At 43.9% G+C, this 24,286-nt stretch overlaps 2 protein-coding genes across 2 annotated transcripts; both read right to left on the bottom strand.

The window, feature by feature from the left end:
* Positions 1-6,067: 6,067 nt before the first annotated feature.
* Positions 6,068-17,321, bottom strand: ubash3ba (ubiquitin associated and SH3 domain containing Ba). Its single transcript, XM_029173232.3, has 14 exons — positions 16,537-17,321; positions 10,346-10,399; positions 10,053-10,239; positions 9,780-9,978; positions 9,526-9,695; positions 9,240-9,448; positions 9,003-9,147; positions 8,773-8,893; positions 8,567-8,689; positions 8,396-8,488; positions 8,096-8,240; positions 7,888-7,994; positions 7,513-7,622; positions 6,068-7,429 (listed from the first exon to the last, which is right to left on the bottom strand). Exons 1-14 carry the CDS (start codon positions 16,662-16,664, stop codon positions 7,292-7,294), a joined length of 1,929 nt encoding a protein of 642 aa, XP_029029065.1. The 5' UTR covers positions 16,665-17,321; the 3' UTR covers positions 6,068-7,291.
* Positions 17,322-18,157: 836 nt separating this feature from the next.
* f11r.1 (F11 receptor, tandem duplicate 1) lies at positions 18,158-23,894 on the bottom strand. Its single transcript, XM_055514628.1, has 9 exons — positions 23,622-23,894; positions 21,792-21,851; positions 21,184-21,300; positions 20,762-20,902; positions 20,451-20,653; positions 20,258-20,360; positions 20,019-20,126; positions 19,305-19,473; positions 18,158-19,187 (listed from the first exon to the last, which is right to left on the bottom strand). The coding sequence occupies exons 1-8, from the start codon at positions 23,671-23,673 to the stop codon at positions 19,460-19,462; spliced, it is 798 nt and encodes a 265-aa protein (XP_055370603.1). The 5' UTR covers positions 23,674-23,894; the 3' UTR covers positions 18,158-19,187; positions 19,305-19,459.
* Positions 23,895-24,286: the final 392 nt, after the last annotated feature.

Below are 24,286 nucleotides of genomic sequence, written 5' to 3'. Positions count from 1 at the left end.
GCACCAATATTTCCACGGGGGAAACTTTCTTAATTCGCTCCAATACGTTTCTGTTTTCCCTACTTTATTCATAAACGGACGCCGTACTTCAGCCCTTCGCTCGGCTTCTACACCCAAACAACATTTCCCAATAACCTTTGCCCCAGTTGAATGTCATACAACATGTTCACATCATATGCTCCCTAATCACATCTGGTCCCAGGAGGCAAAGCAGCGATGGCGACGTGACTTCACTTTTCGCAGTTTTTCGTGTTGTCAGCAGATTATTACATATCTCCTCACTAACGCGTTGCACGGATGCAGGGCACAACAGAGCGAGGCTCACAAACATCAGGCTTGGCACCAGTCAGTGTTCGGCCTCAGCCACTGGCCACAGCGGCGTGACCTTCAGGGCCGGCTGTTGTTATTTTCCATAGAGGTCAACAGCTAAGAATGCGAAGCATGCGGCGCCTCAGACGTTCCTCTCTCTTCCCAACCTCGCCACCAGTTTTTGCAAAATTATTTTACCGCTATTCTCACTGTACGTTTCTCCTACCTCGGTGTCACGTCCTGCTTCTGCTGTTTCCGTGCCACTTTTTACATCTACTGGCGCCGCAGCGCGGTCGCGGAGGTCACTAAATATGGTTTTCATCGAGGTGATGGTCAGTATTTCCAAGACCAACAACCGCTGCAGATCCACGAAGAAATAGGAGAGCTATTTTTAACGGTTTCCCTGCAGGATATCCTTGAACAGCGTGTACTGTAGGTGTTTAAACTGGCAAACTCATAACAGACAAACTGGAGTTGATGGTCTGCCATTCTCACCGTGTCCAAGCTCAGGAACTGAGGCCAAACCCGGCATAATCTAAAAGTACAGTAAGAACTATTGAACAAAATCCTGCATTTTGTCTTGACTCACCTCTGGGTGCGTGCTGATCGCTAATTAAATGACTCAGAGTTCATGCCTATGCCTCAGAGATGATGTATCATTTAAGCAAAGACACTTTATCCAACAAGATGAGCCATATTTCACCACATGGATCGTTCTGAGGGCAGAGGTTCATATTTATCCACCGAAGACCCACAACTACTGGAGTTGGACTAATGAATGCGATGACAGAGCGTTTGAGTTATTCAGAGTTATATTTACATGAGTTATATATATGAGTTATATATATATATATATATATATATATATATATATATATATATATATATATATATATATATATATATATATATATATATATATATATATATACACACATATATGTGTATATGTATATATATACATATATATATATATATATAGACAGAGAAAGAGAACAGTTTGTCTGCTGCAGGAAAACAAACATCTCATATTTAGTGCATGTTTTGAAAGGTTCGTGGTGACGACAGAGCACCGCAGCTATAACCGTGTAACAGAGAAGGGTTGCACTCAGCGAACGCTCCACTTCTGCCGGACGTGTGGACCAGCAGCCGTTTGCTAACACAACGTCCCCCATTCAAAGCTGAACCTGTGTCAGGGTTGTGTCTTGTTGTTTATTATACGCTGCATTCTCTTGATTTCTGCCTCTTCGCCCCCTGACTGAACAATCTAGCACAAATCATGCAAAGGTTACTTTATGTTGTGTCTTTGTTGACTGTCTTTCTGTGTTTCTACAAACAAACTGAGCCACCAGCACGTCAGACTCAGTGTAATACAGTGTTACTACAACTGAAGTGAGGATTCAGAATGTGGGTTTAGTACGACGTGTCTTTAACTAGCAGAAGTAAATCCTGTCTGTTTTGGAGTAAAGACATCACACCGTCCTGGTGCTTCCTGTGTGTAGTGTGTGTGTGTGTGTGTGTGTGTGCGTGTGTGTGCATGAAGGACTGAACATTTGAGATCTGAACGAAGCAACAAAAGAAAACAAGACATATTCTGACAGAACCGCAGCAGCTGAGCCCGATCCAAAGATGACCCACAGGCGTCACTAAATTAAACAAACACAGCACACGTGTGTGTGTGTGTGTGTGTGTGTGTGTGTGTGTGTGTGTGTGTGTGTGTGTGTGTGTGTGCATACACAAAGACACAGCTACAAGCCTGCATGAAAGCTAGAGAAACTGTACCAGCGCTACCGTTTGCTACAGCTCACTGACAGCTGCTGAACCAGAGAAGTTAAAAAGTACAACGCTTTCATGTCCCGGTTGAAATCAGACAAGTTATGGCAACTCAAGTTCTTACCCTTTTCCACAAAACCCTGCTTGTGTCAGTCCCTCATTCCAGCTAGGCAAGTTTGCTCCTCAGATAGCTTTCGTCTCAAGATGGAGGCAGAAACTCTCCAAACACAATTCCTTTGCTGTGAGGGTTTTTGTGTTGTTGTTGTTGTTGTTATTTGAGTCTACCAGGTCCGGTTCTGCTTCTCTCCTGCTGCACGAGCTGCTAACATGACAGCACTGATAAACAACCGGTTGGAATGAGAGAGAGAGAGAGAGAGAGAGAGAGAGAGAGAGGGAGAGAGAGAGAGAGAGACCAGTGAGTGCAGAGACCCACAGGTGCACGCTGGCTCCCGGCAAATACAAACAGAGAGCGGCTCAGAGAAGCACAGTATGAAACGGCTTCTTTGCCCGTGGTTCCCCTTGTGTGGGACTCCAACCTTACTCCACCTCCCTCCTCCTCCTCCTCCTCCTCCTCCTCCCCTCCCTGCACCTCCCCTCCCTCGCTCCAAAACCGCTCCAAGACAGAGCAGGGGAAAAAAAAGGGCAGCTCAGAAGTGCTGTTTCTTGAACATTTTCCTGTGAGTAAAGAACACAGGATACGTGCTCTTTATACTGTAATATGCAGAACCGCTTACATAAGACGCACAGCAAACCTGCATCCATGGAAAAAAACACTCCTGAAAGCATTTAGACCAGTTGAAACATTCAGCTCCCTAAGAAATTAGTAAGTCGTTATAAAATGACGCCCCACCATAGTTTACTCCTTCTCATTTATTAATGCTTAAACAGAGCAAAATCATCAAAACGCAAACAACATATGTTCCGTTTCATAAAACGCCCCCAAACAGAGGCCATGTAAAAACATAAAACTTTAACTGACCCTTCACCTACTTCATGCACGACTGACTACAGGAGCCGTGATTGCTGGCGTGGGTCGGGCGAGCGGGTCTGTCTCCGCTGTGTTAAAATATTAATTTAATAAAAGCAGGAAGGGCTCACGGAGAACCCTGGAAACACGACTCAATGAGTCCCGTGGGCAAGCGCTCGCTCCGACTCAGAGCTTTTCACAGGGGCCTCGTCTGCGCCTGAATATTTGGAAGCACCGCTCCTATTTTTGCGCTTGCCGCGGTGCGTTCGCATTCCTCGGCTGTCGTTCGGCTCGTCGTGCAGTGACCTCACCCGCGTGTGACATCGGCGTCAAACTCTGTTCGTTACCTAGGCGACGAGGGCCACACACAAAGTGAATGTGACTACAAATAAAGCCACATTTATGTTCATTTGACCAATGAATGGGACGAATCCACTCTAAACCGCTGGGAAAACGCCAAGTAATTCAAGCGCTGTGTATAGAGTAATGCTACACTGAGAATATGACACTGTAATGGCCATATGTTTGCCTGCTCTGTCTGAGTGACTAACAGATCTGTTACTGTAACTCTAACCCCACCGCATTTTTGCAGCAGCCTTGCCTTGAGCCTCGACTTTATTTTATGTAAACATAAACTCCATTATGCCTCGGCCGACCCAGCAGCAAATGCTGAAATGTGAGGCCTGGCCTACTGTGAGACGTGAAAATGATTTATTTTTTTTTTGTTGTTGTTTGGGGTGAAGTTTCAAAGATGAACTCGCCTGTAGAAGCATGACACACATATGTTCTTGGAGATGGTAATTTTGGGAAGACGTGTGTTAGTGAATTAAGGCAAACAAACCAAGAGAACTTTGATGACTCCAGGTCAAACACGCAGCGCATTCACACTAATCCAGGAGAAAACGGAGTTCACATGGCCGACGCTCCTTGAACACAAGACAAGGTTACGTCTCACTCGTGATCTTGAGCATTACAACACAGAGTAAAGTACCCAGTACGCAACTTGGGTCATCCCTTCTGCGTTATCCCACTGCTGTCACTTTTGATCTTAGTAGATTGAGGTCGGTGACTCTCTCCACGCGGTCTTAAAGGAAAGCGAGAATTCACTTCCCCCCGTGTCCTGGCTGACGTTCTGATCCACAGGACGCCCAGCAGACACTTCAGACACCTCTCACCCCGCTTCATGAAGCATGTGAACATCCTCAATGGGTCCAGCATGGGAACGCTTCCAGTGTTAGAAGTGGCCCAGACATAAACCGTGCCACATGTGAACCAGAATTCAAAAATCTAATTAGATTTCATCGAGGGCAGGAGGCGGCTAAAACTATTGAGGCTGCTCACAAGGTGCATTGGGTGCACTTTTCTGAAATATTCAGCTTACGATGCTGACAGTAGCACTGGCTAAAGAAAAATGCTAATGTTAGAATTTAACCCCAGTCAACTACCAAACAAAACAGACGCCAGGGCTGTTGCTACGCTGAACCTACACACCTTTACCACCTGGGCATTTCTCGGCTTTACAAAGGGTTTCTGTGCTTGGTTTTACAGTCCACAACCACCACAGCCTTTCCCGGCAACAGCAGCCGGTTGCTTGTTTTACTGTATATAAAAAGTGATCTGACTACTCACTGCATGTCAGAAAAAGTAAGAGGGTGCAAAACATAGTAACACATGCATTCCTAAGACCCAAGAAGCTGGAGATTTCTATCAGAGTTTGAAGCTAAACTAAAAATAGCCAGGCAACAAAATCCATGCATGTAAATGAATGCTAATGTTGCAAAGTCAGCCAGATATGTAAATGATCAACACTTTTCTATTGTTAGTGTGTTGTGGCATTTAAGGAGCTAATTTACCGCTGTTGATATCTGCTGAGAACATGGATTTCCCTGCCACATACAGTAGGTGCATGTACGTGATAACATACTACAAACAAGGAGTGTGCAGCGAGGTGCTCCAGCTACAGATGGAGCAATGCCGTCCTTGCGTATCAAATGTGGCTTTAATTCAAATGGCCGAACACATGCTTGGTTCTGTGCCATGTAAATAAACAACTCTGTCAGTCTCAGATTCATCTGAATTCACACGGATGCTGCAGAGAAGCTCTTCTCTAGTTTAGAGTAGCTCAATTTTATGCATGCAAAAAAAAAGTGCAAAATATAATATTAATCAATATTTAGTTATTATTAAAAATTTATGACTATTTTAGTAATAATAGTTATATAAAGCCTATGTATTAATGGCTAGTCCTACACTTTAACTTACTGCATACAAAACTGAGTGAATGTCAAATATTTATCCCTCATAATAATACAGTGGTAAAGTCGTGTCACCACTCGTCAGACTCTGGACTTAAGCACCTACAACCTACACAAGGTAAGATGGGCAGGTTTGTTATTGGTCATCAAATAGCGCCCTCTAGTGTTTGTTGTGTGGTGTGCAGCATGTGGGCGTAAGTCCTGGACAATCATCAGCTTATGTAGTGCACGACATTTCTTTGCATTTATTTTAAACCTAAACTTTATTTATCTCTAGTTCTACTATTCAATAATCACCGTGTGCTGGAAGAATAACAAAAACTTTACAGGTTTTATATTTCTATAAAACAGGTGACCAGAGTTGTGCTTCTGAGGTTAAGAGCAAACCTATATTTAGGAGATTAATAAAATTAAAATTTAAAATCCATCTGCTCATGTTAATAATGCATGCTCACCAAATCAATGTAAAATAATTAACAAATAAAACATATGAACACAAAACTAACTGTCTTACCTGAGCAACAGAAGGAATTTAAGCTGGCGATGGAATAGTAGCCATTAGCAAAATACTCAAAACTTTAAAATTAACACTTTATATACTATATACAGATTATCTTTCATACTGTGGTTAAATAATTATAGATTATCAAAGCAGCAATGACTTCACTTCATGGTCCAAACAAGCCCAAGTTGTTAAACCCCACGTGAGAAGAAGCTACATGTGTAATTAAAAACAGTGGAGCAGTTCACTGAGACACTTGACTAAGATGAGCCATCGGCTGTTATTATTTATTCACCTGTGCTTTTAATTTCATGAAATCTGAAATAAAAATGCTTCTCTCATCTTCTGTTCTGATTAATAACGCGTCCCATTCACAACGAGCTGGCGACGGTGAGGCTTGTCTCAGCATTTGTTGTAATTTTTCCTAAGAAGCGCCTCATTGTCTCTATATTAACAGTAATCTCCACACTGTCTACTACACAGGACATGTCTCTACAAAATACATGGCACAGGCTGCTATGCATTGGCCTTCAAAACCCCACAGTCGTGCTTTATTGATTTTTGAGAGTATCAATAACGTCGGAGTCATAAATCAAATAATCATTATAGGCAGTAAGCGCTTAAAAACATGTGACATTACAAAATAAAATAAAATGCTCCTAGTATTAAGAAAGCGGTGTGGTTACCAGGCTTAGAGAGAGTTTCAGGTAAATGTTAAACAAGCAAAAAAGGATGAGTGCACCTGGATAAAATGAATAACCAAAGGTTGTGATAACAGGAAGTGCACTGCCTCCACAAAATGACTTTAGAAGAATCACATGGGCACAAAAATGTTAACAAGGAAAAAAAATCACTTCATGATATAACATTTACAGGAGGCTCAACAGGACGCATGAACCAGATCAGCTCCCCTCCCTCTGATTGTCACTATTTCCTTCGTGCTCTTTGTTGCAGGGGTGGCTGTAGCTACACGTTAAATAATAATGCGTGACACATGGAAAAATATTTCTCTCTGCGAGTACGAGTCTCCCTCGTGTCGACTACGTCACAGTGTGCGAGAAGGCAGCAGAACGCAAAGTCTTCACATCTCCGCCGGAGACAAAGCTGAAGGACCTTCTCATGGCAAAAACCTGATTCATCAGCAGTCATTGAGACGTACCCAGACTTCTCATAGCACCTCCACGTTTGGGGCTGAGGAGTGGAACATGGAGAAAAGGCAACCAACCGTCTGCAGCCCGAACCCATTTGTGCTGTGATCTCCACACGAGCTACTTTCTCCTTCCTGAGCGACGCGTCTGGATACATTAGCCTCAACGAATGCTCTTTTTTGTTTTGTTTTTTTTGCATGGTGTCTTTGATGGAAACCAGACTTTTTGGTAGTTGGGCTGGATTTTACAGTATAGCAATATAGTCAGTTCATAATAAATACTTTTGTTTCCATAGCTTCAGGGCCACCGAATGATAAATAGCCTATTAGCAAACCCTTTAGTCTTGTATTAGCATCTCCCTCCAGTTGAAACTGTGATTGGGTCCATGTGTCAGAGGCAGGATGGGAGGGTCGACCAGGTGCCACACCCCCGTCTCCCCCATCTCTTCACAGGCACAAAAGCCTAAGTATGGAATCTACACAAAGAAAAAACACCAGGGATCAGCTGAGCAAAGCAGATGCTACAGTCAAGCAAAGTGCATCTAGCAGTAAAACTGACCTTTCGCACAACCTGGACGAAGTCCTTGGAGTTTTGGGGACTGAGGCCCTGTATCTGGCGAGTGCAGGCCTCCAGGGAGGAAGCGTGGGCCACAATCAGGATCGTGTTTCCTGTGTGGAACAAACCCACGTTTCACAGACACCAGTAATTAATAGTTCCAACACTCGGCAGTCAACAATGTGCAGCTTGAAATATGGGTTCTTGACATCAAAGCAGTGGAACAACGGTGCAGTTTTTTTCCATGAAACACGTGTGTGTTCAAACACACGAGGACTTCATCTTTTGTCTATTGCACACCTCCATATGGTAAAAAGCTTAACACCATCAACAAGCTGAAGCGTGAACGCCTTCGGCCGTGAACGGAAACATCCTCACCCATGTTCTTGCACTCCGTCAGGATCTCTCGAGTCACTTGGAAGCTCCTGCTGATGTAGGTCTCGTAAGACTCCGACACCGTCAACTTACTTACAGGAATATGAGGTCTACAGATGAGACAGGAGGCGGACAAAGGTTTTTATGAGTATCGGCACCACAGGATGAAACTGGACATGTTCTAGAGTGTCGCTACAGGTGAGCTGTGAACCTGTATGTTGTGTCCACGCTCAGGTTAGCAGCAGCCAGATCTGCTGGGGTGATCCAGGTTGGTAAGGATGTGCCTGACACCCACTTGGTCCATTCAAACAACCCAGGCTCCACGCGGATCTTTGTCTTCCCGTCCTGCTGTAGGCCTGACGCAAGGTGGAACACAGAGGTTCTCCTCATTTTAAATAGTAAAATCAAAATGGTGAAAACACTCACATTTAGTTTCCAAATAATTACTTTAAGTACAGTACCAGACAGGTTTTGTTGTAATGGACTGAATGAGAAGATGAGGAGGTCCTACCCTGCAGAATGTTCTGAGCAGTCTGGACGCAGCGGAGAGAAGGAGAGCAGTAAATAAAGTCTACTGCTGTGTGACTTTCCAACAGGGCTTCACCTTCAATACGAAGAACAAACCAGTGGAGTTGTGTTCTTTTCTATTTTAAACCACATCCAGGGAAGGAAACGTACTGACCTACGAGACGGGCCTGGGTGGAGCCAAACACAGTAATTGGACAGTCCTTATCATAATCCCGGTGGCCTCCGCTCCGGGGGGGCAGGCTGGTCGGCATGTTGAGATTAGAGCGGAAGTATCGGCCTGCGCCAGAAACAAAGGAGGAGCGTTAGCGAGGACGAGCGTCAGCGAGCAGCCCGGAGTGTCACAGCGCCGCCGCTGCTGACCCTTGGAGTCGAAGCACTGGGCGATCCAGTGTTTCCCAAACACCACGTCCATCCTCTCCCCATGGCGACACACAAACAGCCTCATCTTAGACAGGGAGGCCTGACCAGCCGGACGCAACGCCTGAAAGAAATAACATGTCTAAGCTATTAATGAGAGGAAACTCTCTCTTAATATTCTCTTCACACCAGCAATTCCTTCATTCTGCTGAGACAATAAAGCAAAGCTATACCTGCATAGGGGGACAGAGACCGCTGAGGGTGGAAGGGTCCATCAGACTGTCCAGAAGGCTGTTGTTCAGCTCGCCGTCGAACAACAACCCGCCCACTGTGTTAGACGGACAGCTAGACGGAGAGTAGTTGAGGATGGAGTGGGACCTGAGCATCAGACAAACATAGATCATCCACGGAGCACGGACGGTGCCTCAAACGGTCTCGGTGCCTCACAGCGGGGGGCATCGCTCCCTTACCCGTGGACGACCCAGGTGTCGGACTCGTCGGCCCGGCTGACGTAGTTCTCGGGCAGCAGGCCGGACAGGCCCGTGCCCAACGAGGTGCCGTACACCCAGCCCTCGCTGGCCGTGCTCTGCTCCACCGGGGACATGAAGATGAAGTCGCCGGTCAGCAGCTCCAGCTCGTCGTCATTCTGAGGCACGTACGGGTACATGACCTGCAGCGTCTGCAGCAAACACAGGAAATGAGCGCTGGAAGGTCTGAGCGGCGCGTGTGAGCTGCTCAGTGAGGAGCCAGGTCTACCTCGTGGTTGGCGAAGCGGATGTCGCGACTGAAGAGCACGGCGAGCCAGTCACACGCCAGAGACACTTGTATGTTCTTGGCCAGCTTCTCCAGAGCTGCAAGGTGACTGGCCTGGAAGTGGTACGCCAGAGTGACATGAAGCTGCTTTTTATGGGGCTCCACGTGAGCATCTGGACAAAAAGGGAACAGGACAGTGACTGTTCACTGTTCACGTACACGTAGCCGCCCGTCTACAGAGTCTCCGGGAGACAAACCTGCTTTAGCTGCCGCTTCTGTAGCGAAATCTGCAGCGAAATGCTTCAGCACCTCCGCCACCTGCTCCTCCACAAAGAGCCCGATGAATGAGGAGGAGATGTAGAGCTCCAGGGGCAGAGGCATGGGTATGCGGCCCTTCCACTTGGCCGCGGTGGACTGGAGAGCTTCAGACAGGGCCTCCACCTTCCCATCAGGACACTGAGGAGAACAGGACGCATCAGCATCACTGACGAAACAGCGACAGAGTCCACGCTGACGATCTAAACACCAACCATGAAGAACTGGCACAGGGTGATGTGGGGGAAGATGTTGTGCGCCTTGTTCTTGCCACACGAGAGGCGCGACTGCTGCCAGAAGTGCGAGAGCTGCTGGAGCAGAGGGCCACTGGGCCGCAGGTACAACACGTACTCCCTGGGCAGCGGGTCGTCCAGGAACGGGTCGTCCACGTGGGAGAAGAGCCTGCGCCAGGGGTGAAGGGGGTGAGAGGGCGTTAACGGCCAGCAGGGGGCAGCACTGCAGACGCTCGCTGATGATAGGAGTGAGGATGGGCGAGTGTGGTTCTTACCAGTCACAAGCAGCCTGGACGTTTTTGCCTCCTGTCGAAACTAAAGCTTTCAAACTGCAGGGGGAGAGAGAGAGAGAGAGAGAGAGAGAGGATTAGAGCGCAGTCACATAATCAATAGTCTCTCTCTGGGCCTGGACTGCTGCTGATTCACGTGACTAAGAATGAAGAACAAACATCCCAAGAGGGCAGTGAAACAACAACGAGCACACAATAACAGGGTTTCATTACTCATACCAGAGCTTCACCAAACCACACTGATCCTTATCTGAGCCAGCCTCAAAGGAAGTATTGTTCAGCGCTGCACGTGAACACAATCCTAATACACAATATTAATAAAAAACTAATTGAGGCCTTGTGTTTATTCGAATTATGCTAAACGCACAAAACGCTGCATCCCGCGATACCCATCGGTGTCACTTTACAACGCCTGGCTACTCGAGACTCTCGCAGACGAGCGAGAGCTGATTACATGATTACTCTCGCTGCAAATCTAATTAGCGTCCTTTTTTGCGGGCCGCCTCTGAAGGGATTCTCTCGTGGAGCAGCTCGCTCCCGACTTTAAACAGGGCCGACGCGGGGCGAGGAGATGATTGTGAGGGTTCACGGCACAGCATCTCCAACGCTCCCTCTGTCAATCAGCACTCCAGTGTGTCAGCGCTGATGCAGTCCCTACGTTGATGCAATTAGATGGTTAAGATTATTGTTAAGCCATGCTTAAGCAACCTAAATGACATTTCAGCAATTGCGAAACAGCTGTTATTAATGTTGTTACTAATAGGACAGGCAGGAAGTGCGAAAGCCAGCGTCTGACTCACAGACGGGCTGATAAAGACGTGCCGTCAGGCCTCTCCGTGCGGCCACGCTGGCAGATTGCATTGTGCCACCCAAGCATTAAAATTCAATGAGCTATTTTTAAATCTGTCCCACTGAGAGGGGTCCTGGATGAGCCAGCGTCCCCGAACCCCGGGGCGGCGAGGCCTGACAGAGAGCAGCGGGCCGGGTGGGAGCACCGCGGCTCCGGCATCACGACAGATGGCTGCCGCACAGGCACAGAAATGAACACGAATCAAATAGGAGCAACAAAGAGAGACTAAAGTGTCCCATTCATCTGCGGTGGCCTCGTCCTGTAAAACGAGAGTCACAGCATTTGACCTAAATGGACTCTGCTGCTCGGGGGAACGCCGGAGGAGAGCCTTTTGTTGGCTAAACATGTTGTTCGAGGACTCCACCTGGCGCTGGGAGGAGGAGGGAGAGGGGATTCTCCTTCGTGACACAGAGGGCGCGATGGCCCGTTAACGCGGGTCACGGTTCCGCTCGCGAGCCGCCGCCTTGCGCCGCGAAGCGAGCTGGGATCGGACGGGTCCGACTGTACAATCAGCCGACCCAGCAGCCACGCGCTGCACTTCACCGGCTGATTGCTCTTGTCGCTCACGTCCAGACGGCGGTTACCGTGGCGACTGACTGAGAGGAACTTGATCCTGCATTTTAGGGCAAGTTTCCAAAAAACGAAACGTTCTGTGAAGTTTCGTGTTTAAACGTTGACTTCGTTTGGTATCACATCTGCTGCTGTTAGCTTATAACTACCTACAGCGTGTCTCCTCTTATCTCCGGTGGTTAAATATTAAGACTCAGACAAAAAAATATTTTCCGACATCATCATCTTAATGGCCAAGGTTGTTCTCACGAACTATACAGCATCTAAACCCAAGATCTCTCAGCACACGGACCGTGTGAGTTATTTATAATCTGCATTTCCTGTTCACAGCTCAGCGAAGATAAAAAAGATTAAAGCGTGCAAGGGAGAGAAGTCGCTCCGCATTAGTCATGCCTTTGAACAGGCATTCGCATGATGGTGACCCTCCTTTTAATTTATTCACACATGCACCGCAGTAAAAGCCTCTCATGTCGCCAACGTATGGCAAATGCGATCCTGTATCCACATGTTGACACCGCTGCAGATAAATATTAGGCCTCTGTGCTGTTTGCTGCTTCTCATACACAACATGTAAACATTGGTTGGACTGCTCGTTAGAGCTTTATCGCTTTACCGCTGGACAGAGTTATTGCTTTATACCAAACTATATTATAATAAAAGGTCACTTTGATCCCTGTTAGCATCGTGTTCCATCATTTGGATCTGAACCGGACCGAATCCTGTCACCCCCCCCCACAGCACACAGCTACAAAGTCTCCAGCTATATGCTCCCAAAGGCCCCTTCCTGACTCAGCTCTGAGGGCGAATCAACATTTCCTGTTTACAAGTCGATGGCGAACACACGTCTCCGACCACTTATCGCGCCGACGGTGCCGGCAGCCGTGCTGCAGCAGCACAGCACCAGACTGCAGCCATGGGTGGGGGGGGGGGGGGGTGAGTCCCAGCCATGAGCCTGGCGTCACCAGCCGACGGCCCGGCGAAAACAACACCAATAAGTGGTGAGAACAGTGACTTAATTATTTGCTGCTAGTGTTTCACCACAGCTTGTTTAAAAACACTACTGTCCAGAGCTGCCTCTCTTCCGCTCACACTGAGAGAAGTGAGAAGTCCAAGAGGTCAGGCAGCGCAAGTCGGAGACTGACACCAGCAAATAAAGAACAGTGTGGCTCTTTGTGTGACTACAGGGTGTTAATATTCCACAGTGTTAGTGTAGCAATGATGTCAAAACCAGAATTAAGGCTCCTCCTGTCAAAGTGCACAAAGCTAATGTAATGCAGGTTACCAAATAACGTAGATTTACATATGGCTGCGGCTACAGCAGGGGTTATGAAACGTCTCTCTCTCTGCCTCGTACAGTCAGCATCCACAGAGACTTCCTCTTCAGCAAAGGGCTTCAGAGGGTGACGGGCTGTAACGGCATATGCATTTACCGTACACAGCCTTTATCGCAGCCAGATGTGCTGCAGCTCAGCAAGCGGAGCGGCTCCGACGACTTTGCTCTAGAAGCGAACGTGTGGTGGGGCATCGGGGCGCTTTTATCTGCACAAAACAACGGCAATAAAGAAAACCAGAAACCTAACTCGCTTTTCAGAATCAGTCCGTGGCCTCAAAATATAATTTACACCAATTCACTGCACGCAAAGTGGATGAAAGTGCTACTGTTTGCCCGGAAAGACTGGGATTCACACCGGCAACCCGTTGCAGGTACCCGCCCCGCCCGCCCTCGCTCTTCACCTGCATTCGCTCCGTTTCAAGATGTTACTTCAACCTCGCTCACATTAAAGACAACGCTGCGATTCAGCAACTAACCTCCGAGGACGAGGCCTCACCACTAAAATGAACCCAGGCGTCCATATTAAAAAGGTTTGCTCCAGAATAATAAAAGTATGCGCTTCAGGCCTCAGATGTGCGAGAACATCTGTAAATGTTCAGAGCTGTCCCGTAGCGCTGCTGCGACGCCTTCAGCTTCAAGAAAGGGGTGAAGAAGATTAAAAAGGCTGTAAAATGTTGAATTCTGTCTAATCCTCCTCCGCCGTCTGTGTCACTGCAGCCTCTGCTCTGGTACATTTCGGTCATCAACTTCCTGTTTCCTCTGCTCACAATTGCCACATTATTCTCCAGAATAACTAACTAAAACAACGCAGCAGTTGCTGGTGCTACTCCAGTCTATGAACGTGCTTCTGGTTCGGTTTCCTCCACACGCAGGTGAATCGCCGGCTCGTCTGCGCTTCACGCGCGGCTGACGCGCCCAAGCCGCAGTCTGTCTGTGGCGACGTTTCCCTGCACATCGTTTGAATAACGTGTAGTGGTTGACTCTCAGACGTGCTCGCTCGACACGTGCAGGGGTCTTCTGGGTGATTCACACGGCCTCCAGTGTTTAGGTGTGTGCCAGCACGCCTAGTTTTTAACTAGGCAGGCTTCATATGTTTTCTGCATGAAGCACCAACCAGAATTCAAACCGCTCTCAAAGTTCCTGATGATGATTGTCCACAGTAGCCGACATAAAGTACAGGTGTACAGAAATATTTTATATTGCATTTTTTTCCATTATCAATCTTTTGATTATATCTAAGTAACTTGTGTGTGTTCTATCCAGCGTAAAAAAGGAAATGAAACAAATCATGTGTATGTTTTTCCACATGCTAAGGTTTCAAAAGTTCAGATTTTTTGCATCAGCTGTTGTCGTGTTACACTTTTCCAGTTGACTCTAGCTCTTGAGCAGTTCAACAGAGACTGCGTCTGACGTGTTTAAATTCCAGACTACAGCGCTGGTTAGACCAGGTGGTGACTCAGGAGGATGATGGAGGCTAATAATAACTTGTGACATGGGAGTGACAAGCAGAGTGAGAGCTCACTTGTTCCATTAGAAGCTAGTCAGCTGATTCACTACACTCTACCTTGGTGAAGTTACCATGATCCGGCTGGATCAGGTCTAAAATCAAGCACAGCGAGCGAGGGCACTGTCCACCCAGCTCTGGTCAGTTTCTTCATGACTCAGCGGTAAAATCCCCAATTAAAACAGAAGAGCTGTGTGTGTGTGTGTGTGTGTGTCCTGTGCTGGTTAAGAAAAAAACTCAAACACAATGATGCTCTTGTTCCCTGAAGCTATGGCCGATAAATCATTTTCCCATTCTCCCTTCTCTTTCGCCCACCAACATTTAAGTAAAGGTCGAACAGAAAAATAGTAAAAAGTGTACTTATCACTGACTGGTGGATGAAGCTTAGTAACAGCATTGAATATCTGGCATACTTATTTATTCATCACTCTCTTTTTTTGGCCAGTTTTGCCATTTGCAGTGTTCACTGTATTCACTCTATATTCTCGCAGAACTGTTTTTTCTGAGGACAAAGGTAGTTAATTATAACACATTGATACGCTTCTTAGGCACTGAGCAACACTGTTAGTTTCTACTTTGTGGGGATGCATGAACCTCGGCTTTCATATGCGTTCCTGTATTTAAACTCATCAGATGAGACAGACTTCATGTAAAGCTGCTTAACGCTTCTGCTGCATTATGACTTCACAGCCTTGGTCCAAAAAATGTACCAGTCTGTCCTCAATAATAGATGCGAGTCTGCAAATCAACCCAGCCGTCAGTCATTCTGTCTGTAGCGGGTTCATTAGACAGAAGAGAGCTGTAGTCTGATGAGAGCTCCAATGACCTCAGAGACATTTTAGAGATTCTGTGTCTCTTCAGTCGAAAGAAAAAAAAAACTGTTGAATAGTTTTGGCCTACTTAGCAAAACTTATTATAGGGCCCCATCGCTATGCTGCACGCTCTTGTTCTACATTACGGAGTTATTCACGGCGCTCTGTTCTGTTAAACGGGACACAATAATAAAACCCACTGTACATGAAGGGTTTTGTGTGGGATGATTCTGTTCAATGAACATTGAGCTCAATATATAATGGTGGAGTCACTGATAACAATGAGGAGAGACATTATGATTATAGCTGATGTGAGTAGACTTCAAGCAGTGCCCGAGGCTCAGATGAACTAATCTACTCTGCAAATGTGTTAGTTACTCTCCGCTCTTTGAAAATGCGAAATCTCAGTATATTTAAACATATTACTTGTTTGTATGAAATTACCTGTTTCTCATTTCAAGGATGAATGAGTAGATGCACTGAGGACTGGGCAGAATGGCCGGAGGGTGAGGCCTTCACTAAACTCTGATCTTACTTCCTGACTCACACAACACTTAGTACTAAAAGGAATAATTTATAGGACGGTTTAAATAAAAAAAAAAAGCGTACTACAGCGAAACATATCAGCAAAGCAAACATAGCTGTTTAAATTACTTTTAAGACATACTGTAAAAACCTGTATATTGTATAGTATGTTCAATTCCTCAAATAAAATATGGGGAGGATTCTTACAGTTTCAACTTGTTGGGTCTGAATATGTCATTTTACGTCTGTATTATGTACAACAACAAAGTAATAACAATTATCTGTTTAAATATATATATATATATATATATATATATATATATATATATATAGTATTTAATTTTAGACAAGAAACCTGTAAAAATGCCTGTGGATCTAAAAGCAGAAACTGCGGAGTGAACGTGGGGAACAGTTACAGCGGAGCAGAAACGAGATGCTTCGTATCAGCTGCTGCTGTTGATAACACAGCGTGCAGAGGCGCCGATAAAGGGAACTAGCGAGAAACCGTGAGGACATCACCATTAGTCAGGCTGTAACCGCGCGCGCGCGTCTCGGGAGCGTACAGCTGTGCAGGCTACTCACGCCCTGGTCTTGGGGAAGCCCATGGACAGCAGCACGTCCAGAGTGGACCCATGTTTGACGGTGCTCGGCCGGTTCTGGCGCTGCCTCCGCGGTGTCACTTTGGCATAAAGGTCCTCTTTCGCTGCCATAACTCACTGCTCCATCCGTACGTCAGGTCCTCGGCTCCTCTGGCGCGGCACCATTTGTCAAAATAAGGCAGGAAGATGGAAGCGGCGGAGTATTTAAATCAGGGCGACTTGAGTCGTGCGGAAGCGCAAACACGGCATCAAACCCCGCGCGGAAACGAGCATTTTTGTGGTTTGTGAGCGGCTGCGAGCCGGATCGAGCTGCCTGCTGACGGCGCGCACACGAAGTCAAACCCATCGGCAGGGGGGTCAGCCATGGGGAAGTCACTGCTGCGCTCTCAGCCGTGCCCCCGATTCACACGCCGCCGTCGAGGTGAACATGTCGGCTTCCTGCTCAACCCTCGCATCCGGTTCGCTGGGCGATTAAATCAGACGCGACTCTGCGAGCTTCCTTCGCGCACGATGTCTTATTTATGAATGGATCCTGAGAGAGCGGAGGTTCGGCCGCTGGTAGGGTGAAGCTCCAGCTGCGTGGCCCTCTTCAGTTTAAAGGGACAGCGCTCCGGTTTTGCGCGGAGGCAGGAAATAGTGCGTTTTTTGTTTTTTTAGGCGGTGCTAAATGCTAAAAGTGAAAGTAACACATGCTGTTGCCCATTGACGAGCGGCTGTCACACTCGTACTGAAATTAATCACGCCAGCCGACGCAGTATGATGGAAGGCGTCTGCGTAGGGCTGGGCAGTGGAAAAAGTTTCGCAGACACTTCCTGTCTGCGAAAGTGGGTGTCGACAAACCCCGCATGCGCGTTGCACCACAGGGCGAGCAGTACGCCATCAGCAGTTGCCATAGAAACGTCAGTCTGGTGAATTTTAAAACAGCTTTATGATGTCTATTTTACTGAATTAAGTTATGTGTATCACTCTTACATTTAGTAGTATGCATGCTAATTTTGAAATTCGGTTTGTGGGAACTTTCTGGTGTGGCACACTTGGACTTAATTACCTAAATATGTATATTGGTGTAGCTCATGCTCAACCTCAATGTCAGTATCATAAAGCGTTGAATGCTGGAGACACCTGTACCCTTGTGAATCTGAACACTTCATATATACTTATACTATTATATGCATTGATTTTGAGACTGGGGTAACATTGGTTTGGCCCATTTCTATTAATGTCAATGTTTGACCGTCATGTTAACAGTCAAGGGAAAAAAAAAACAAGAATACTGTCATTAACTCAATACTTGAATATTGGCAGTTAAGTCTTTCTTGATGTTTTATAATGTACAGGGTGACACAAAGACAGGAACTTTCAACTTTGTTTGCCAAAAGTTCCCATTTTTCTGTCTCAGCCTGTATTTATAATTAATAATTGTTATCTATTGCACTATGCTAATGTTCTGAGGTTAGGATCCTATTTGTACTACACAAACATCTTCAAAGGTTTTAAACAGATTTGACATTAAACTCTTGATCAACTGAACCACAGACTGCCTTCATCAGGCTGGAAACAGTTTGTCAGAATGTTTACATGTTGACTGACGACAGTACAGTCAATTGAACAAACTTTTTATTTACCAACAAAACAAAACAATTTCTGCTTAAAAGCTTTCAGGGTGAAGCAAGTTAAAAACAGTTTGTGGTCTGGCCTCTAATTTAAATATTTTACATCACCGATTGTCTATGTATATGAACACTTACCTGAGAATTTGTAAGGTAAAAAAATGTGATGATAGTCCTTGAAGGTAGTGGCCAAAAATTTTGATAGTTAATAAGAATTTCTTACAAGTATGTTGTTAATCATCAAAAAAAAAATCGTTTTTCCATTAGGCGCTTGCTATAATTCAGTTGTCAGGCCAAATCACTAAAAGAGACTAATGTATTAACTGGACTACTTAATGTTTAGCTATGCAATCCGCCACAACACTAATGTCACTCATTTTAAACAGTCCTCACACCTGCAGTTAATGAAGTAAAATGCAGCGGATGTTTAGTTAAAGACCAGGAAGCTTAAATTAAAAAAAAACAAAACTGTGCTAAATCACAAAGAAACACTATTTACAAAAAACAAGAATGTTAAACATTAGAAGAAATAATTTTACTTTACAAAAGTTTGTTGTTGGCTAAAAATTAATTAGGAAATATAGATAAAAAAAAGGAAAATATGGTTACATTTAAGTCACAGTTTAACTTGTATTAAGTCTTTGCCAGCTTGCCTGTTGTACACAACATGTCCTTCCCTACAGAGAAAATACAATTACAGGACACAGAAGATTTAAAGCAGAAGCATAATGCAAAAAAACAATGCCACTAGGACAAACACGCCATATAAAGAGACAAACACGACACACAGTCCAAATAAAAAGGTGGAAAAAAGCCTGATGTTAAAATGGGTCAATAGTGTACACTCTACTAAAACCTATCCATTTCTCAAAGCCGTTTCATAATCTGTGTGTGGAGAACTAAACAGAGATCACTTAATCCTTCAGAAACAAACATATTGAGACATTCATGATTTACATATCCTCCTATAGTGACATCTGCTTGCACGCTATACCACAAATGACGACTTTGGTTTGAATTCCCCCTGAAAACAAACACATCAAAAAGGTATAACATTTTTTAAAGCACCCAGTCTGTATAAAACACACGTTTAAAAATTGACTGAAAATAAAAGAAAACATGTCAAATGGCTCATACTTACATCAGGACTGTCACTGTACAGTTGTGAATGCTGGTACGCCACATTAGACTTTTGCTTGCTGCAGGGAAAACACATTGGATATTTAGATATCAGAAAAATATATACATTCCCACAGAAACCAGTATAATAAATAGAAAAAAATATATATACTGTTCTTACCTCTTTGGACCTGTAAAAAAAAAAAGAAGAGATTTGTTAAAATGTGTTTTCAAAAGACTCATTATTCAAACTACATCTTATTACATTTTTTAAAACATTATATAAATAGAAACATTTCATTTAATATAGGATTATTCTTTAGGCAACTGGTAGAGGAAACATTAACACATCCCATCATGGATTATTAAAAATAAGACTGAAAGCGGCAGTAACTTACAAATCAGGAATTTAACCTAAGAGCAACTTTTGGAATGTTGAGTGGGCTGAGCAGAGTCTTGTTGCAGTATTTAGAGCAAACAGGACTAGAGGACTGCGTTGACTGCATGACGTAATATACACCCAGAAGCAGTAGGGGGCAGTAATGCTGCCGTTACACCGATTGCCAAAAGTCATTAAAAACAAAGCAGCACACACTTGGATATCAAAGACCCACAAGAAAGAACAGGAAATGTAATATTTTCAACCAACCTTTTACTGTCATAGTCAGTTTTTACTTATACCTTACAAGAAATTAATAGCCCATTAGAATATAAATTATATAACAAAAGTACTCACTGGGAATATATCCTCGCTTATAGGCAAACCAAATGGCAAGTCCCAGTAGGAGAAGCAGCAGCAGAAACACTATCACCCCAGCAACAATTCCTCCAGTGTTTACGTCACCTGGGCGAGAGATAAACAGGCTTGAGTTTCAGCCAAATCATTAGGGCAGGTTCTACTGAAAATAAATAAATAAAAAGTACTACCCAGACTATTAAAAACAAAAAAAAAAAAAAGCAACAAAGCAGACTTACGGACTTCCATCATCATCGCCTTACAACTCTGAGGTGTACCAACTCCATTAGAGACCTGACAGTAATACTGAGCCGAGTCGGTCTTGGCTGCAGAAGGAAATTCCTAAGAAGAGACATTGTTTTCAGTTTAAAATGGAACACGCACAACAGTTGTCCTATGTAAGATGCTACATAGTAATGGGTGGTAGCTGACCAGCTTGCCAGATTGGACGTTCAGTTTGTAAGTTGTATTCTTGAAGGCATCAATAGAGTTCGGGTCAGCAGGCAGAGGGGTGTTGCCCTTGTACCACGTGTATGTAGGAGGAGGTGATGCATCAGGATCATGGCAGGACAGCACAGCCATGGTGCCCGTTATCACAGAGGAGGGGACCTTGCACATGGGAGGAGATGGAGCCACTATGGAAGAGAGTTCAGTTTTCAGTAAGCATACTCGTTTACAATTCAGCTTGCATTGCATCGCTGAACAGCAAGACAAAGATCATCGATATGTCTATAAATTCTTACCCTCAACAACCACCTGGACCGTGGCTTCTGCAAACTGGCCGCCCCCATACACCTCACAGTCGTATCTTCCATTATCCTGACGGGTCATTGAGTTGAATCTTAGATTACCATGATAAAGCGACACTCTGTTGGCATATGATCCTGCAGAAAGGCAGAAAACACATACAGAGGACAATTTATTTGTTGGTTGTGGCCGATACCACAATTACACAATATATTAAGAGAGAAATGGCATATGACAACATACAGTAAGGACCCGAAGTACAATTATAGAACAATTGTAGCTTAATTTTGAAAATATCTGTGTTTCATTTCATTAAAGAATGATAGGTTTACAAATGTACTGAAAAATAGGGAGGTGTGTAGTAAGAACTGCAAAAACCAAACACAAAACAAATGAAACAAAATGCCGATCTACTCACCAGTTGGCTTCCCATCAAAGACCACATATGTCTGTGAGCCTTTTAGATTCTGAAATTTCCATTCAATTCTAGGATTTGAACCAAAGTCTGCTGAATATGTGCAGGACAGGTCGGCCCCTGAAAGAAGAGAAGGGTTTGTAAATGCTCTCTCTTCAAGTCTCCAAGGTCATCACAGAAAAAACACATGCTATCTGGCAATATTTGTCTAAATGAATGTGTTGTTTATTTGTTGCTTAATTACTTACATTTATCTATATATCTTATATCTGCATGATTGTCTACAACCAACCCAACTATCTGCAAACCTAAACTTGTAGGTTACCTTGATTGTGTGTTATCCAAATATTAATTAAGATAAATTAATTCTGCAGTTTGAGGTTAAAACCTCATTAAACCTGGACTAGACAGAGGCTAATGAGCCCATCCTCAAAAACCCAGACAGAACATCCAAAATTTACTACAAATCAGTAAATATACACCTACACTACAAGTTTACCATAACACATATAGAACTAAACATTTTGCCAATAAAAAACATTTGGAATTTTTTATAGGATTGATTCATTATATTTCCTTGCTTATTCTACATTTATATTTTTAAGACTCACCCTGATTTTCTTTCACTCTAACATTTGGAGTATCTGTGGTGACCGAATAACCACTTACACCTAAAAAAAAAAAAAAAAGATTAAAACAATTAGACAGTGTCTCAGTGTTTCAAACAATGCACATTTCCATTTCATTCAAAGGGCATGATTATCATTATTAAGTCAGTGTCTTCTAAAGCTTTAGTACTGTTCTAATCAGACAAAGGACTGATGTGATGGTTACTAGTTTGGAGCTGTGTATTTTTTATGTTCCTCCTTCGAGAATTAGGGAAATTTAAGAGAGACAAGAGAACTAAGTTCTTCCTACTCTGTTCAAGCATGTACTAGGTAAATTAAAAGCTGATTAGCATTTTTGTATATGTGTGAAATTATGTGTTGATATATCAACTGCTTTTACATGTTTGAAAGAATAAATAACAAAAAAGTAGTAGTAGGCATGTAAACTGGTAAAGCAAAGGATGACGGGAATAACTTTGGAAAGAAAGGCTATAATGATTTTCCATCACATTTGTTCGGCAACAAATTTGAATAACTAAAAGGCACAGATGTATAAATACCACACCCATCATCAAATGCTAGCAGACTGCTCCCAAGCCTTTAGGGCGTGGCGTGAACAGGGCTCATTCCAAACTGCTGAGCCAGAACGCCTCAGCAGAAACTTAACCTAGTTGAAACTTGGTTTTTCCAGCTACAGCTGTACTCTGTGCTATGCTAAAGGAAACATGGGCACCTGCTCATTTATCCAGTGTCATTACTTTAAATAGCAGGCACTACACAATATAACTACCACCTTGTTAAACAAGCCATTGACAGGCTTTACCTGCACTTAAAAAGGAGGCAGGAGCCAGTTAATCATCAACCAAGTGCCGTCATTGTTTGTACTCATCACCCACATTAAAAGAAAGTAAGCCTTATATTTACTTGTGGACTAATATTTTAAAAAAATGGTAGTTAATAGTTAAGAGTTATAAATTACAAATTACATTTTTGTTGCAGATTCTTTAAGGACTAAACAATCTGAAGGCAGCACGGCCATCGTTGTGGTTGAATACAGAGATAAGGCACTAGTGTAAAATGAAACCAGCACTCCATGACATGGCCTGTTTGCATACTTTGCGAGTTTCAGTGTGAGCAAGGTAAATGAACTTCAAGGTAAAATACTAGGAGCACGTTCGTGTTAGACAGAAACACGAGACTCAGTAAGTGTGTCCATTCCAAACAGTAAACGGTTGCGTTGCAGTTTCCAATTATATTTGCTGCAGGTGCACACAAGAATATGTCTTAGCAATAAATACATAAAATTTGACGATGTCTGCCCTTATAATTAGTGGAAATGTGTAAACACAATAAACAAAAACCTAAATAAAAACTTTAGTCTTTCGAAAGCTGATCCTAATGTTGATACGTTTCTATACACACTGGTGGAAGTTCACAGGTTCCACCTGTAAATTTAACTCTAAATGCAATGCTTTGTAGTATTTCATATGTAGCGAAGCTTCCCAATTCCATGTTTTGCGGTAAAACTGCTTTTTCTGTGGTTCTGTTGGGGTTTTATTACCACAACAGACCAAAATAATATTTAAAAAAAACTAAACGTTCTAAACGTTTAACACTTAACGGAAGATTTCTACTTTATGGCTGCATTAGTTTCTGCTACCAACGAAGAAGAAGCTGTTTTATTTAATTCCCGGAGCAAGTTTTCAACTAAATTCACAATATTTACGCTTATTTGGCTTCCTGGCGCTAAATCACCGTGTTTTATTGTGCAGTTCTACGTATCAGAGTTTAACTTATTTGTAAATTAAAACTCGTCTTTCCAGAATTACTCACTTGTTGCGGTCACAAAGAACAACGCCACCGAAACCAGCTCTCTCACAAACATGTCGGCTCGCTCGCTCCTAGTTCGGGATACGTCACGTCTGTCTTCAGCAAAACTGCTGAGTTGAAATGGAGAAATGCCACAAAATGTTCTTCGCGTCGAATAAACGCACTTACGGGTTTCTTTTTAAACAACTATACTTGCTGTGTCGACCGATTCCACCTACAACAGCAAACTGCTCCCAGCTCAGGAGTCCGCCCAGGTGACAATAGCAGTTACTTCCGGTTATAGGGTATCTTCTCAGGTGTGTGGGTGACGTCAGAGCCGTGGAACCGGTTAGACCAAAACTCACAATTTGCGTGAAAGGTAAACGCTGGTTTACTCAGATACGGTGACTGTTGTGTCTGAACAGATGGCTGTGTCTTTGCTGTCAGTTCCTTGTGGGGAACAGGAAATATTTTAAATATTTGCACTGGGTTCCTTGAAACATAACAATTATGACTCAACCACTATACGTTATTATAGAATTATTATATTACAGAAACTGTACGTATTGTAAGGTATATTATTATTATTATTATTATTATTATGATTATTATTATTATTATTATTATTATTATTATTATTATTATTTGCTTGTAGGAATCCAGAGAACAGTTATGATGTAAAGAAGTAG

This window comes from Betta splendens, chromosome 14 (assembly GCF_900634795.4).
Source record: "Betta splendens chromosome 14, fBetSpl5.4, whole genome shotgun sequence".
NCBI classification, from domain to species: Eukaryota; Metazoa; Chordata; class Actinopteri; order Anabantiformes; family Osphronemidae; genus Betta; species Betta splendens.
The sequence above is the reverse complement of the archived record's forward strand: the minus strand, read 5'-3'. Positions and strand labels throughout refer to the sequence as shown.

Bases quoted from the DNA above. Each gene is read 5' to 3' on its own strand.
- f11r.1 (XM_055514628.1), bottom strand. From the start codon at position 23,673: ATGTTTGTGAGAGAGCTGGTTTCGGTGGCGTTGTTCTTTGTGACCGCA. The intron at 21,852-23,621 runs GTGAGTAATTCT...TTTTTTTTTTAG, and splicing joins GTTCTTTGTGACCGCAACAA to GTGTAAGTGGTTATTCGGTC. The intron at 20,127-20,257 runs GTAAGTCTGCTT...TCTCTCGCCCAG, and splicing joins GGCGATGATGATGGAAGTCC to GTGACGTAAACACTGGAGGA.
- ubash3ba (XM_029173232.3), bottom strand. From the start codon at position 16,664: ATGGCAGCGAAAGAGGACCTTTATGCCAAAGTGACACCGCGGAGGCAG. The intron at 10,240-10,345 runs GTAAGAACCACA...CCCCTGGCGCAG, and splicing joins GTCCAGGCTGCTTGTGACTG to GCTCTTCTCCCACGTGGACG. The intron at 7,623-7,887 runs GTGAGGATGTTT...TGTTCCACACAG, and splicing joins GACGGAGTGCAAGAACATGG to GAAACACGATCCTGATTGTG.